This window comes from Microcaecilia unicolor, chromosome 14 (genome assembly GCF_901765095.1).
Source record: "Microcaecilia unicolor chromosome 14, aMicUni1.1, whole genome shotgun sequence".
Taxonomy (NCBI): domain Eukaryota; kingdom Metazoa; phylum Chordata; class Amphibia; order Gymnophiona; family Siphonopidae; genus Microcaecilia; species Microcaecilia unicolor.
In genome coordinates, this window is record NC_044044.1 from 16447552 (window position 1) to 16464684 (window position 17133).

Genomic DNA, 17133 nt, shown 5'->3' on the forward strand with positions numbered 1-17133 from the left:
GGAGCACAGAAGGAAGGAGGAGAGGTCTGCCCTGCTGCTGCTTGCTGCGACGTGAAAGGAGGCTTTAAGGTTAGTTCCGGGCCTGGTGGAGGGGGGGCCTGGCGACCTCGGGTGGGCAGCAATCTCGGGTGGGGGGGGGGGCCCGGGGGCGGTCCTAGTAGCAGTGATTTTTCTTGAATTTTGACACACCAAGCTCAAAAGGTTGCCCATCACTGCCCTAGTGGGTGGTGCCAAAGGTGACTTTATTGCCAGTGTGATCCAAAAGGATGCCACTTCGTTGTTTGATGTCACTTGAGAGACTTGGGACAGGGAGTGGGGAGGGTTACTGTTTCTAGGGTAATTTTTTTTTTTTTTTTAATGTAAAAATTAATCAGCTCTTTCTCTGTCTGAAATTTCAGGTTATCCTGTTCCACATCCCAGCTACCCTGTCCCTCACCAAGGCTACCCTGTTCCACAGCCCGGCTACCCTTCTCCACAGCCTCCTTACCCACCAAATCACCCCCCTTACCCTGACCCCAATCAGCCTGCTCCTGTTCTTGGATTCCATGCCTACCCTTTTGCCCCAGGGGGTGGTGTGCCTCCCCAGCAGCCCCTACCCCAAGGATATCCAGGACCAAGGCTGGATCCATTGACTTCCCAACAGACACCGGGAGCGGATCCACACGGTCCCATCACTCCCTATTCGCCACGATCCATGGCCATCCCATCTGGACTGCAGTATCTGACCCAGGTAAGGATGATTTTCTCACTGCCACTGGTCTCGGATTGATTTTTTTTTTTCGTACAATTTAATATATCGTCATTCGCATAAGGGCTACACATCAAGGCGGTTTACATTACAAAATTAATTTCGCCAGAATTGGGGCCGGATGAGTCCTGCTTTTACCCTTGGTTCATTCTGGGACTCGCGGTACCTGCTTTTCTAAATTCGTAGCTATAGCGGCCGGAGGTGGGGAAGGAGCCAGCACTGGTTTAGCCTATCCCTGGTGGTCCAGAGCCAGTGGACCAAATTAATGTTTTATTTATTTATTCATGACATTTATACCCCACGGCATGCTGTCAAAAAAGCCCCAACAAAACAGCCCCTAGACAAAGTTGCCCCCTAGAAAAAAATAACACATCAGAAAAAAGATGCTAAACTCAGTGTCGTACCAAGGGGGGGGGGGGGGCGTGGTCCGCCCCGGGTGTACGCCGCTGGAGGGGTGCCGCGGCGTGCGCCTGTTGCCCTGTCTCAGTCCGAGAAAGTTTGCAGTTCGCATGTGTTCACTGCTCCCTCTGAGTCTGCCCCGGAACAGGTTACTTCCTGTTCCGGGGCAGACTCAGAGGGAGCAGTGAACACGTGCGAATTGCGAACTTTCTCGGACTGAGACAGGGCAACAGGCGCGCGCCGCGGCCCCCCCCCCCCCCCAGCGGTGTGCACCTGGGAGAGGGGTCATTTCGCCGGGGGGGGGGGGGTCGCGCTGCACCCAGGGGGGGGCGCATCGGCGATCCGCCCCGGGTGTCAGCTAGGGTCGGAACGCCACTGGCTAAACTACAAGTGAAATCTTCAGTGATAAAGGCTCCAGTGGCATACCAGGGGGGGGGGGGGGGGGGGCGGTGGGGGCGGTTTGCCCCGAGTGCATGCCGCTGGGGGGGGTGCCGCGCGCCGGTCAGCATCGTTGGTTTCCATGCTCCCTCTGCCCTGGAACAGGAACCTGTTCCGGGGCAGAGGGAGCATGGAAACCAACGACGCGGCGCGCAGCACCCCCCCAGCGGCGTGCACCCGGGGGGGGTTCTTTCGCCGGGGGGTGTCCCTTCGCCGGGGGGGGGGTGTCGCACTGCACAGGGGGGGGCGGGCCGCATCGGCGATCCGCCCCGGGTGTCAGCGCCCCTCGGAACGCCACTGAAAGGCTCCTACCAGCATTGCATTGTATAAAGCATATATAAATTAACCAGATTCTATAGCTACCAACTGGTATTCATGATCTGTTCTGCTGTTTAAGGAAACTATTCTTCCATCGACATGCTAATTAAAAAAAACAATATTGTGATCATTTTCACAGTCTTACAACCTTATCCTGTTTGGCAAGGTAAGATTATTAGGAAAGAAATGCAGTGCCATATTCTGGGCGGCCTGATCGGGCCCTTTTGTTGGGGGGGGGGGGGGGGGGGGGGGGGGGGGGGGGCTAATTTGTCAAGGGTTATTTATTTATTGTGAACACTTCTATCCCACAAGATCCCACCGAGGCAGGCTCCATGTGGCTTACAACATTCAAGTCAAATAGTAACACAGTAATTCTAGAACAACAGAGAATAAGGCAGAAGAGGGGAAGGGAGGGAAGCAAAAGGATAAAGGGATGAGGAATTGCAGGAGGTCAAGCACAGAGGTAGGTCTTTAGGGACTTCTTGAACAGGCTGTGATCGGATAGCTCTCTCAACGATAGTGGTAATGCGTGGGCAGGCCGTTTTGACAGTGGCTGTTATGTCAGGGGCTATTATGTCGGGAGCTTTTTTTTGTCGGGGCTATTTTGACTGGGTACCGTACCCCACATTAGCCTGAAGTAGACTCAAGTTCAATGTGGCTTACAAACAAACAATAAAGTGAATAAAACATATGTACAGAATATAACACAAATTACAATGTCGTCACTGGCCTGCTGTGATTGCTGGCTTATGTAGAAAGCAAGGCTGGGTTGATTGTAAACTTTTCTTGTTAGCCTACACAAGTGAGGGGAGAGGGGAAATCAAAAAAAAAATGTGATTTAAGAGGGGCGGAAGGTGCTAGGCTTGCTGGGGCAGACACGTGGCTCTCTTCCTGATTAATCGTGTCACGTTGTGGTGTGAAATGTTAGATCACGTGTGCCACGCTCTCCGGCCCTTATACCCATGGGCTGTGGGGTCAATCTAGACTCTCTCTCTCCCTGTTTACATCCGTCTCCAGCTCACTCGTCTGTCTCTCGTGGTATCTAGCCCATGTTTTATTTGAAAGGCAAGATGAATTAAATCCCCTCGGGGTGGTCTCGTAGGCATTAAGGGGTGCAATTTCAAAAAGCTTATTTTGGGATTTGGCTAGGCAGAGCAAGTGGTATTGCCCTTGGAAGGGACTCCGAGCTGCTGGAAAAATGCCCCCAAATTTGCATGAATCAAGGGGCGCTCCGGGGGGGGGGGGGGGGTGTTGAAGGTTGAGGCGGCTGGGCTGAATTTTCAAAGAAAGGGTGCGTCATACATACAGCTGAGTACCCCCTGATTTGAAAAGCCAATGTGGTCGTGTATTTTGCAAATGAAAATTAGGAGGATTGAACTCGCTTCCGCAATTTGGCAGCAGCCGGGTTTGCTGGTGAAACTTTACCCCTGAAATATCTCTACCGGGATGGAACATTTAAAATAAAGAGTTTATGTCGGTGCCCCAAGTCATTCTGTGCCATCAGAATCTTTCTGGCCATTGATCCCTCCTGCTGCCACTGTTCCGTCTTGCAACAAAAGTGAAAATATCTGTGTTTCTGTCTACTGTTAACGCAACTGTGTCTGGGCTTTCTTTTTCATTTTTAGATTGACCAAATTTTAATTCATCAGAAAGTCGAGCTCCTGGAAGGTAAGAAGTCCATCTTCTTAACTGAGAACCGTGGCCACAGCGCTGGTAGACATACACAAGCCAAAAGAACAGATGACCTACTGCCCATAAAGATGATTTTCGATCGTAGGTCTTGTCCCAGCTGGAAAGTCTCTTATTGACCCGTCCACAGGGATATTTTCCAATCCCAGTTTAACTAATCAAAATGAGTATGTTTGGAATAACTGAAGGGTCTGTTCAGAAAGATGACGGGAGAATAACGGGGCAGATGTGGGCATATTTGCATTTACAGATTGGCTAGGATTTCGGCATGGGGTGCAGGCTTCATGGTTTGTTGTTGTTTGGTTGGGGGGGGGGGGGGGTTATGATTGGTTTAGGGCAAGGGTGTCCAACCTCCACCCTCACCAGGTCGGGTTTTCAGGATTTCCCCAATGAATATGCATTGTAGATATTAGACATGTAATCAGTTCCGCTTAGAACATTTTATTAATCAATTCTTGTATTCAAAAATTACAATCTATTAATTTTTGCTCTTTAACTTAATTCCCACATACATACTCTCTCACCATACACGCCATCAACCATCCTAACACATACCCTGCATAAGAACTCACTAATACAATTCAACCCTAACTACTCGCCAGATACCCAGATCAGCTACTGTTTTCACCGTCCATGATCACCATCCGTTGTTTATGCCTTTAAAAATAGTTCTATATAGGCTCAACTCTGTAGTACTCCGTCAGGTATCACTTGATTGTATGCTGTACTCCTTTCAAACTCGTGCAATTAATATCACATTGCTTGAAGGTGATTCACTCCAAATCTCTCCTTAAGGATCACTGAGTATTTGACCGAATAGCATATTCAAATCTTTGAGTTCTCCTCTACTTTTTCCAATCCACATCCCCTCGAACAGAACACCCCCCACCCCCCTCCCCCCCGGCTACTGCTCTGTACCCTATATACCGTATATCACACGCATGACCCATGTCTCGTAATGACGTGGAAATAAAGGTGTTGGTTAATAGAGATAATAGAGACCAAGACATTCTATTGCTGCATTTGACCCAGGGGCGTAGCTACGTGGGGGCATGGGAGATTACGCCCTGGCCCCCTCTACATTTGACCCCCGCCGTCGCCGCCCACCCCCCGCCGCATCAGGTACCTTGTTTGCTGGCAGGGGTCCCTAATCCCCGCCAGCCGAAGAGTTTTCTTCAGCGCCGGTCGACTCCGGCGCCTTCATTGTGGGATCATCGGTTTCTGACGCTTACGTCCTGCACCGTGCACGTAGCCCCTTGCAGGACGTAAGGCGTCAGAAACAGATGATCCCACAACGAAGGCGCCGGAGTCGACCGGCGCTGAAGAAAACTCTTCGGCTGGCGGGGATTGGGGACCCCTGCCAGCAAACAAGGTACCTGGGGAGGGGGGGGGGGTTGCGGTGGTGGTCCAAAGTGGCAGGGGTGGTGGTTTGCGGTTGCGGGGGCAGGAGGGTCGAAAGTGGCGGGGGGAGGCGGCTAAATAGTGCCCCCCGCCCACCTTGGGCTCTGGCTCTCCTCCCGCCGAGGTCTGGCTACGCCCCTGATTTGGCCACTGTACAGATATTAAGAATGCGCAGCCAGAAAATGTTTGTGTTTTCTCTGTCTTTTTTTTCTGGGTATCTTGGGGGGGGGGAGGGGAGCAATTTTGTCATCATGGGCTATAGATGTCGTTAACCCTTAATTCTATAAAAGTCACCAGAAATTGCGCATGCCAATTGGAGCTCATGCCCAATTTTCCTGTGCAATTTAATTGAAAAATGAGCCATAATTATTGCTACTAATTAGGTTTAATTGGCATTTACGCGTGGCCCCAAAAAGGGGGTGCGAAAGTGGGAGACTCACGGGCAGATCAGGAGCGTGGTTTTTCAGTTAGGGGCAGAATTATAGAATATTGGCCTACGTGCGTAAATTTAGATGTGTGTATGTGTTGAGTATGAGAGTGGGATGGATTGTAATAACTGCATGAAACGTTCTCCGTTCCAGCTTTCATTAGCTTTGAAACCAAAAACAAATACGAGATCCGAAACAGCATGGGCCAAAAGATCTTCCTCGCCAAGGAAAAGTCGGATTGCTGCACCCGCAACTGCTGCGGATCCCTGCGTCAGTTTGACATGAAGATCCTTGACACCTCAGACAAGGAGGTCATCCGTCTTATCCGACCCTTCCGATGCGTCAGCTGCTGGTGCCCCTGCTGTCTCCAAGAGGTTAGGCAGGGTGGGATGAATTGGGAGGGGAGGGGGGGCGTCAGGATAGAGCGCGCTGTGTGTGAATCCTAAGTCCACATTTCCGTGCCTAATTTTATGCTCACTCTATTTAAAAATATCTCAAACACTATATCTTAAAGTTTTCACAATTCATCAGTGGCATCTGTCTTCTGTCTCCAGTATGTATTCATAACACAACACTATGTGATAAATGTGGATCTTCAGAATTTAATTGACAGCATACACCTTCTAGGAAGCTTGTTCCAACCACGTTTTCATTGGTGCAAATGGCGACGCCTAAATTATGAGTGACCCCAGTGCCTAAGCGCTGTTCTATAAACCATGCCTTATAGAATAGCGCCTTTTGTGGTACCATATAGAATTCACCCCTTGGCAGTATTCTGTAAAGGAAAACGGACACTCGATTTCCTCGCTAGAATATTGTCATAACAGGTCACCTGCCCATACCCACAGCCCGCCCAGGCTCACTCTTCGAGAGGGAGATTTAAGACGTGCTCCCCAGTTCAGTTCCACCCACTCTGCCTCACCTTAAATCCCGCAGCACGTACAAGCCTCCTCCCCCTCCAGCAGCAGGAGATGCTTTTAATAAGATGCTCACCAGCTCCACCCACTCTGCCTTCAGGCTACACCCCCTGCCCACTGTTCCAGAGGTAGATTTAAGACATGCTCCCCAGTTCCACCCACTCTGCCTCACCTCAAATCCCGCAGCACCCACAAGCCACCTCCCCCACCAGCAGCAGGAGATGCTTTTGATAAGATGGCTCCCAACTCCACCCACTGTGCCTCCAGGCTCCACCCCCTGCCACACCTCAAATCCCGTAGCACCAACAAGCCGCCTCCCCCTCCGGCAGCAGGAGATGCTTTTAATAAGATGTCATCTCCTCCTTCTGGTCTCACATTAAGAGCTGTGAGATTTTGGAGTTCTTAGTGTGAGACTGGTCCTGCAGCAGCAGCAAATGACATCTTATTAAGGTAGCAGTAAGATGACCAGTAATATTCCCCAGCTCAAGTCCCTTGAAAAAGTGGCAGCGAAACGGGCGTCTGTTGGGACAGGTTGAGCTCTTGGATAAGTGGAATGATATTTGTTCTTGCTAAGCTGTTAGACATTTGGATTTCAAGACTGTCATATATATATATAAAAAGAAATTTTTTTTCATCGATAGTGGTTTGCCACATATGATAACACAAATTGTGAAAGGAGGGATTTTTTTGGTCTATGATTATCTCAATCATAAAAGGGATTTGCTGATACTAAAATCATTATGCAGTGACGCATAGGGTTATCATTTTGTGTCCTCTGAAAAAGAGGACGTGTCACACCCCTGCCCCTATCACGCCCATACCACGCCCCCACCACGCCCCTTTCAGGTCCTTGTTCCGGCCCCTATTCCCCTCCCCCCAGTCACATACCCCCCGCGTCCCCCCGGTCACATACCCCCCCCCCCCCCTCACTTACTATCTAGCCCTGGTGGTCTAGTGACGTCTTCGGGGCAGGAAACAGAGGGCTCTTTCCTGCCCCGAAGACGTCACTAGACCACCAGGGAACATGGAAGGGGAGGGGAGACCAGACCAGACCAGACCCACGGCGCCGATCGCCCGCACGCACGCCCGCGCCCACGTTTGTCCAGAAATCCGGACAAACGTGCGTGCGGGCAAAATCCACCGGCCCCCCCGGACATGCCCTCAAAAAGAGGACATGTCCGGGGATATCCGGACGAACGGTAACCCTAGTGACGCATCCCTGCGATTTATGAGACCTTTTTACTCCTACCTGAACCTATTAAGAAGTGAACATTGAGCATTGAAGTCTACTTTTTTTGATACATTATTTAGGCATATCAGTAGACGATTGAGTCATTGAGGATCATTTATAAGTGTTCTTATCTGGCAATCCCACAGCCAATTGGATGTGTAGGATATGCATAATGAATATGCACATGAGAGAGATCTGCATACCTGGGAGTTAGTATATGGAAATGTCAAAACAGAATCCCCGGGACATGTCTGGGCATGCCTTTCTGTACGAGGCTCCGAGGTGGGAGGGAGATTTCAGAGCGACCTCAGGAAATATTTTTTCTCGCAGACAGGATGGTGAATGAATGGAGCAGCCTTCCCCGGGGTGGTGGCAACAAAAACCATGACCGAGTTTAAGATAACATGGGAGTAGCCCAGAGGTTTCCTGGTTGTGAAGACGTGAGAGGAAGGCCACAGATCGGGTCAGTCCACTGTGTGTGGCACTGCAGCAGGAAGGGCAGTTTCCCTATTCCAGGAGGGAGGTTTGAGGCCAGTCCTGGATTTTTGATTCCCCAATCCTGATGCATTATGGGACCTGCAGCCCTGATTCAGTGGTTAGAATCAGGGACTACAAATCCCACGCTGCCTTGGGATGTAATCTCAAAACGGGGACTGGCCCAAATCTTTCCCACTTGGCAGCTCTGAAAGAGATTTGCAACCTTGAAGGCCATGGAAATCCTTTTATGCTGTCATATTCTGTGTTCTTTTCAAACTTTATATCATGGTCTCTGTATTAGACTTCCTTTTTCATTTAAAAAAAAATAGATTTTTCGTTCTACTCCATAAATATCTCGTGGGTGTCTCTGTCCTATCTCTCCTCACACTCAGCCAGTCTGGTTTTCAGGATATCTCCCGTGAATAGACATGAGGGATTTGAATGCATTTTCCCCCTATCTTATGCTATCTGTTGTGGATATTCTGAAAACCACAGTGGTTGGGTGTATCTTGAGAACCCCTGCTTTTGAGGTGTATGTAGTTAGATCGGTGGGTCTCATATTGGAGTTCCAGGTACCATTTAGTTTGCTCTTCTCTGGGCTGCTTTACCCAGAATCTCTTGGAGATTTAGCCTCTAAAACTGGATACAGCAAGTAAGGTCCAACTTGACTGGATGTGGCAATGGCGTAGCTAAGGGGGGGCACAAGGGCCTGGGCCCCCCCCAAATGGATCCAGGGCCCCTGGTGTGGCTGGCGGGGGTCCCCAACCCCCGCCAGCTGAAGCGTTCCTTCAGCGCTGCTGTCCTTATGAAACGGACGCTAGCAAGGGGCCCCCTCCCTCCGTCCCTCGGAGCTACTTGCGTTACTTGTTGGGGTTCGCATTCGCCTCGCATTTCGGCCCTCGAGGGTTATAGCTCCGCCCTCGACGTAATGACGTTTTGACGCGCTGCCTTTTATATAGAGAGATAAGATTTTGTTTCTCTGGAACAGGAGAACTATGTATTCTACAGCAGACGGTGCAAGCTTTGTATATGCAGCACCAGGATTTTGTTGCTGGGGATAATGTTGTTTATCTTTCTTGAATCTGGTTGTTAAAAAGGGTATGACAATTCATGCTTTTCTTTAAGTCTTATGGGTATAGTATTACGGAGGTTAAATATAAAGCCTCCCTTCAGGAATGCAGCCTTGATTTTCCTCCAGCTGTTTTTGTCACGCTATGTTAACTTTCAACTTTGTGATTTACTGAAAGGTGCATGACGGCATTTTCTGAGGTTTATAAGGGAAAAAAAAAAAAAGAGAAATAAATAGGAATTATTTAGCTGAGTTTTTGGATCGTGTAGTTATTACAAATTTTATATACCTTGTATACCAGGAGGGGGCAATACTTACATTGCCTGCCCTGCTTCCCTCTCGTCGCATGCGTGTTGGTTTTAGTGAAACTGAGCATGTGCAACACTTCGCACATGCTCAATTTCATTTAAAATCAAGCGTGCGCAATATTGAGGGGAAGCAGGGGCAAGCAATGTAAGGACAGCAGCGCTGAAGAAACGCTTCAGCTGGTGGTAGGGAGGGGGTGGGTGGGCGGACCAAAATGTGCCCCCTCACTTTGGGCACTGGACGTCCTCCACTTTGAGGTCTGGCTAGGTCCCTGGGATTACTACTACTACTTAACATTTCTATAGCGCTACTAGACGTACGCAGCGCTGTACACTTGAACATGAAGAGACAGTCCCTGCTCGACAGAGCTTACAATCTAATTACGACAGACAAACAGGACAAGTAAGGGATAAGGACAAAGAGTAGCAAGATTCCATGCAGAATCCCAAAGAGTAGCCAGATTCCGGAATCCCACAGTAGCAAGATTCCGTGCAGAATCCCAAAGAGTAGCAAGATTCCGGAATCCCGCAGTAGCAAGATTCCGTGCCGAATCCCAAAGAGAAGCAAGATTCTGGAATCCCAAAGACTACTACTACTACTTATCATTTCTATAGCGCTACTAGACGTACGCAGCGCTGTACACTTGAACATGAAGAGACAGTCCCTGCTCGACAGAGCTTACAATCTAATTAGGACAGACAAACAGGACAAGTAAGGGATAAGGACAAAGAGTAGCAAGATTCTGTGCAGAATCCCAAAGAGTAGCAAGATTCCGGAATCCCACAGTAGCAAGATTCCGGAATCGCAAAGAATAGTAAGATTCCGGAATCCCAAAGACTACTACTACTACTTATCATTTCTATAGTGCTACTAGACGTAAGCAGCGCTGTACATTGGACATGAAGAGACAGTCCCTGCTCGACAGAGCTTACAATCTAATTAGAACAAACAGGACAAATAAGGGATAAGGACAAAGACTAAGAATAGCAAGATTCTGTGCAGAATCCCAAAGACTAGCAAGATTCCGGAATCCCAAAGACTACTACTACTTATCATTTCTAGAGCGCTACTAGATGTATGCAGCCCTGTACACTGGATATAAAGAGACAGTCCCTGCTCGACAGAGCTTACAATCTAATTACGACAGACAAAGAGAACATATAAAATAAAAAGGAATTACAATGAATGTTTTCTGTAACCTTTTTCCCAGATGGAGGTGCAGTCTCCCCCAGGTACCACCATCGGATTCGTCACCCAGAGCTGGCATGCTTTTCTCCCCAAGTTTTCCATCCAGAACGCCTCCAAGGAAACCGTTTTGAAAGTGGTGGGTCCTTGCCTGGCCTGCAGCTGTTGCGGTGACGTGAACTTCGAGGTATGCAGGGTTTAGGGGCAGTGCCGGATTTAGAAATAAGCTAAACAAGCTACAGCTTGGTGGGGGCCTCAAAACATTTCAGAATTTTTGGGGGCTTTTAGGATTTTATGTGCAGAGCCGACATCCACAGTTGAAACAATAAAATTCATGAAATTCACTTTAAATACCTTGCAATTACATAATTAAAAGGCATGTATATGTTTTCAATTTTTTCGTGGTGACCCAAGGTCCTGTTTTGGTACACACCTTTGTGAGACCTTCTGGTGTAACTTTGTAAGTATAATAATAATAATTTAAAATCATATATATATCACCAGTTTCCACACAGTGATTAAAGAAATCAAGGATCACAATCAGAAGGAAAATTTACAGTCGACCACAAAGGAAAATAACCTTTCAACGTAGATTTAATTTATCCTTCACAAAAGGAGAACTTATCTCCTGTACCCCACTTACTTTAAGGTCCAGACATAGGTAGACGGAGCATCATGCGAATTCTAAAACCTCACCAGTCTCGCCCAACTTGGCCTCCCCTGAAACAAAAGGTAGGTCCCGGCTCTGTGGCTAACCCTCATCCTCTCCCTTCACAGGTGAAAAGCCTCGATGAGTCCCAGAGCGTGGGGAGGATCAGCAAACAGTGGAGCGGGCTCCTGAAGGAAGTGTTCACTGACGCGGACAACTTCGGCATCCAGTTCCCTATGGATCTGGACGTAAAGATCAAGGCAGTTTTGCTGGGAGCCTGCTTCCTCATAGTGAGTAGATGGGGTAGCACAGGGAGCATGGCCGGGACTTCCAAGTACAGAGGAGCTCTGGAAACTACTAATTTCTGTGTGGAAGTGATATCGCAGAGAAGTAGATTTGGCCCTGGATCCCCCTGCTGAAGACCCTCTCGCCGTCGCCTGCCTTTGCTGGCGGAGGACCCCAACCCCCGCCAGCCGAGGTCCTCTTCTTCCCGCAAAAGGCTTCCTTCTGTGAGTCTGATGTGCAGGATGTCAGACTCACAGAAGGAAGCCTTGCAAGGGAAGAAGAGGACCTCGGCTGGCGGGGGTTGGGGTCCCCCGCCAGCAAAGGTAGGCGACGGGGAGGGGGGGGGTCGAGAGGGTCGTCGGCAGTGGGGGGCAAAGTTGGTGGCGGGGTTGGCAATGGCTGGGGGGGGGGGCTAAAATGTGCCCCTCACCTCAGGCTCTGGACCCCCCTCCCGCCAAAGTCTGGCTACGCCCCTGCAAGGGACTAGTAGAGGAAGAGGGGGTCAGATATTTGTGTGCACCCACTAGGAGACAGAGATTGGGGTGATCAACGTAGCCAAACAGTGGGGCAGGGCAGGGACCAGAGCCTGATGGTTGTTGGGGTACATAGGGTGATAAGGCCTCTGAACATGTCATCGGTGAATATTTTTTCACATCTCTGTGGTACAGCGAAAAGAGAGGGACTGTCAAAATTGTGTAGTGTACACTAAAAGGGATATGACATAAGCCTTGACCTAAATATGTAAACCTTGGAAGGAAGGGGGAGTATGATAGAGCCAAAGGTGAGGGGGCCCAGGCCCCTGAAGCTGCCTCCTCCCCACGTGGCTACGCCACAGAGTGGAAGGCTGCTGTAGTCACAGAGACTGTATTAAAGATCCAGCCAATGGGAAGGCAGTGATGGCGGACAGTGGAAGGCTGCTGTGGTCAGAGAGACACTGGTAGTAGGATCCAGCCAATGGGAAGGCTGCTGTAGTCACAGGAGGGAGGGGGTAGGCAGCAAGTGCTTTAAGGGTGACTGGGCTGTGCATAGGGAGCCTTGGAGAGAGCCAGTAGGGGAGGGGGGAACGTTGTTGAGAAGGGGTAGGAATGTAAGAGGCATGACGGGAGGAAATACGAGGGGTCTGTTGCTGCAGGCTGACAAAAAGAGCTTTGCATGATGGTGGGTACAGTTGCGGAGGGGAGGGGGCACAGACTGAATGAGCACATGTACAGCACTGGAAAAAATTTGTGTGTGTGTGCCTAACAGTGCATGCATGTATGTATCTGAAGATATGCGTGTGTGTGTGTGTGTCTGTAATCCCTGAAGCATGAGATCTGGTATATAAGGGTCTGAATAGCTGAGAGTGCATACGTGTATGTCAGACGCTCCATTTGAAGCATGTGCTGGCTTAGTCCCCATGCTCGCTCGCAAACTGTTACTGCCGTCACACCCACAGCTAGGCTCCACACTTTTCCCCGTTACTTGTGGGGAGCAGCAATGAAAAAGAAGTAAATGGGGGGGGTTCGCAGATAACGTTTGCTTAGAGCCTTATGTGGTGTTAATTCACCCGTGGTCACTGGGCTCTTCGAAGGGAGAAAGCACGAAAGAACGAGCTACCCCAGAAGGGGTGGGTTAAGATGCTACGTGTGTAGTCGTCCTCCACTCTTTGATTTAGTTTAGATTAGGCGAAGAGAGAGCAAGGGGGAGGCGGCAGAAAGATGAGCCCCCTCCCCACGAAGAAATGTGTTTTTGCTTTCTCATCATTGTTTGGTTTTTTTTTGGGGTGATTTTATTCTTTTTTTTTTTTTTTTTCCCTCTTCCAGGACTTTATGTTCTTCGAGAGAGTTGGACACGACAAAGAAAGAAATACCGTCTTCAGTTAGAGAACAGAGGAGATACCTGGAAACCTTATGGATACCAGATTTAAACAAAACAAAAAAAAAAAGAAAAAGGGGAAAAAATAAGGCAGAACTAAGGTGGGATAAAAAGACGACCAATGGACAGAACCCCGCAATTCTCCCAGATCAGAGCCTGTCCTGCAGAGACTGAGACTGTTCTGCCGTCTCTCCGCTGACTGTAACGTGACCCATTTATAGATCAAACACTAACATCTCATTTGCTCTCCTTGGGAGAGTCACAGGCCCCCACCGAGCTCCTGCCTGTAGTTGAAGAACAGACATTGTAATGCTGTACGATGGCACTGTGGCCTGGCTTGGGCTAGATCGGTGGACCGGGGTCTGTGCCCCATACCCTATTTGCTTTCTAGACTGTCATGGTGGACGGTATCACATGCTGCCTTCAGCCGAGGGTCAACGGATTTACAGAAATGGAGGACAGTGCCTAACCAGCTGAAATAGAGCACGGCCCGAGGCCACTTACCTGGAATGAGTTGCGCAGAGATTGCGACTGTTGGACCCTGCGCCTGCCTTTACGAAGACGTTTTGTTGTTTGCTTTTTACGTGTTCTGTCTGTCTTTTCACTTGTTTTCTTGCCGAGCTGAATGAGACGGGGGAAAAGGCCACAAGCAGATTATGGGGCCAGTACCTCGTTCCTGTGCACTTAGACTGCTTTGAGTTAGATATGTAAAAGACACAAAGCCAGAGTTCGTGCTGGAAAGATTTGGTATAGGAATAAACTGCTCCCAGTGCTGGCATGAGGTGTATCAGCAAAGCTGTAGGGGTCTCAGCACTGGAAACCAGGGGTGCTACAGGGCAGGAATGAGGTGTGTGTTAGTGAAGATGAGTAATTAACCTCCATTGGATCACCTTTCTCGTTAAATTGATTCTGACTTTTCAGACTCAACCTTTTTCCCACTAGCGTACGAAGTTTAAAGCCAGCAAAAAAAAAAAGTTCTGAAGAGTGTTGAGTGCTTTTTGTCCTTTTCATAATCAGCCTGTGGCTGATTTCTCCTACATACATCCACTTCTTAACCAACCCGCACTAGTACCAAACAGGCACAGTGTTTTTGCCGTTTGACAAGAGTGTCTTTAATTTGCATCTGTGGGTGAAGCAGTTTTGATTACGTTGAACCCCAGAAGTGCGCGGCAAGGAGAGGATACCCCGCTTTCTATAGCAAGAGGGACTTTCATAGTCCCTGGGGAGCGGCTGAAATTTGGGGTGATCGTGGGAGACTGGAGGGAAGATAGAAGAATCTATAAGGTCTCGGTAAGAAATATAAGATCCTCGTGAAATGTTCGAAAAAAACTAGGAGTTTTTATTAATACATAGTGGCAAATAAATCCACAGGGCTACAAGCAGATTACTGATACTAGCCATAGAGGTGCGAATAGGAGACATCTAGGCTCAGTGGGAAGAATGGGGGATTTTGTAGAACTAGTGGGGGGGGGGGGGGGGGGGGGGGGGTTTGACCATCAACTTCCACATGTTGAAGAATTGGCTGAACCAGTCCTCTGTTTACCCTCAGTGCATGCTGGGACTTGTAGTTACTGTTTTTGTTTTTTAAATAATGCAAAAATGCAGCAGGATAAAACCAGGACTGCATTACCCCACTTCCGGACCGGTAACCCTAAGTAAGACGGCAATATAGTTAGATGGCAGCAGATGAACCAGTCTGCCCAGGCCTTCCTGTCCACGGTGCTAAGGGTATATCCAGGTTACCATCCAGAAAGTGTCACCTCTTGTTAGGGTATCACTTCTTATTCAAGTCCATTTCTGCTGTCCTCCTCTGGTTGTCTACCAGCCTGAAGAGATGAGCATTCAAGTTCCCATGCTTAATCTACCAGCATCAGCCATTTCCCCCCCCCCCCCCCCCCCCCCCCCCCGGTCTTATCACGAAGCTTAAATCATTTGAACATCTACCAAAAGCTAGTAACATCCAGCTGATGTGGCCCCTTGCCATGTAGTACTCGGGCCGGAGCTGCCAACCTGTTGGCATCAGGCCTGGTTGCGTTAAAGGAGAGAAGTAACCTGCTAGTTCCTTTATCTGCGTCACCCTTTTTTTTTTCCCTCATCACCTATCCTCCTGCTTCTGCCCTTGTGGGAATAATGGGGTGGGCCGTTGCCATCCTGCAACCCTCAAACTTTATTCTTTGCCTCTATGTATCTCTTCTGAGCATGTGTGAATTATGTCACAGTAAAAGTTGGTGGTTCCAGTCATCTTCCTCTCGGTAAAGAGAGAAAAGGGAGACATAGTGATTTTAAGAGCCTGTAGAAGGCTTGGGTATGTGTGAAGAGGCAGGCCACTGCTTTTTCCTGGTGGGCTTACAAAGTTTGGGACATTTTGCTAGAAAGCAGGGTGATTTATAAAGAGGTTGCAAGTGATGTAATCTGCCTAGTAGCCACAGGGGGGTACTGTTGCCTCACAAATCAAGAGCTTAAGCATTATGGAAAGATATTATTTAAGACGTCCTAGAAAGAGTGGAGGTTGGATTGAGGATTTTATGCCTGGTTTGTTAGAGGCTCTTCTATTTGCTACAACCTTGTTCACTTACCGAAACACAAAGCCAGCCGTGTGGAATTTATTTATTTTGTAAAAACCAGCAAATCCGCAGAAGATGCCTAGAGCAGTTTATGTAACTTGAAAGCATAGAATAGAAGTTTAATTAATTACATTTAACGAAGCATATAAAACAACACTATGAAATGCTTTATAAAGCAATCTGTTAAGTTAGCATTGTAAATCTCAGAGAACAACGTTATCAAAAGGCCTGAATAAAACAAACTTTTATGTTCTTAAAAACAGAGACTTGAATTGTGGTGTCTGAATCTCTCTTTTTTTTTTATTAGTCTAGTCTATCCTGCCTTTTAATCTACATCCCCAAAGCAGTGTAATATTTATAACATGCTGCAAGTGTCATGATGTACCAATACATGGTTCTTTCCAGGACTGGCCTACAGCCTCCCTTGCGGAACCGAGTTCCTTGGCAGCTCTGGCCTAGATACAAGGACAGGGGTTCTCAACCCAGCCCTTGGGACACAACCTAACCTGTTGTTTCAGGATCTCCACAATGAATATCCATGAGAGAGAGCATGAAAATGTATCTCTATTGTTGATGGTAGCAGGGTTGGCACGACCGTTAGACAAGTCTAGGCAGTCACCTATCTGACAGCCGCACAAAACCAAAAGGAGGAGTGGCCTAGTGGTTAGGGTGGTGGACTTTGGTCCTGGGAAACTGGGTTCAATTCCCACTGCAGGCACAGGCAGCTCCTTGTGACTCTGGGCAAGTTACTTAACCCTCCATTGCCCCTGGTACAACATAAGTACCTGAATATATGTAAACCGCTTTGAACGTAGTTGCAAAAACCTCAGACAGGTGGTATATCAAGTCCCAGTTCCCTTTCCCTTATGACATCACAATATCAGAAGTGAGCCAAGTATCGGGCAATCAAGCCATTGTGACATCACTGATGAGGTTGGCTCTTATTGGTGGAGGAGTAGCCTAGTGGTTAGTGCAGTGGACTTTGGTCCTGGGGAACTGAGTTTGATTCCCACTGCAGCTCCTTGTGACTCTGGGCAAGTCACTTAACCCTCCATTGCCCCAGGTACAAATAAGTGCCTGTATATAATATGTAAGCCGCATTGAACCTGCTATGAGTGGGAAAGCACGGGGTACAAATATAAGAAAAATAAAAAGTCGGCAAATCCACAGAGCAG

At 48.5% G+C, this 17133-nt stretch overlaps 1 protein-coding gene across 1 annotated transcript in view; it reads left to right on the top strand.

Moving 5' to 3' along the window:
• LOC115457613 (phospholipid scramblase 2-like) overlaps positions 1-16621 on the top strand; it is a 39831-nt gene extending 23210 nt beyond the window's left edge. The window contains exons 3-8 of the mRNA XM_030187101.1: positions 399-730; positions 3529-3571; positions 5575-5795; positions 10632-10793; positions 11384-11545; positions 13343-16621. Coding sequence (XP_030042961.1) covers positions 399-730; positions 3529-3571; positions 5575-5795; positions 10632-10793; positions 11384-11545; positions 13343-13402 — 980 coding nt within the window. The 3' untranslated portion in view covers positions 13403-16621. The remainder of the gene's footprint in view (positions 1-398; positions 731-3528; positions 3572-5574; positions 5796-10631; positions 10794-11383; positions 11546-13342) is intronic.
• The last annotated feature ends 512 nt before the right edge of the window (positions 16622-17133 follow it).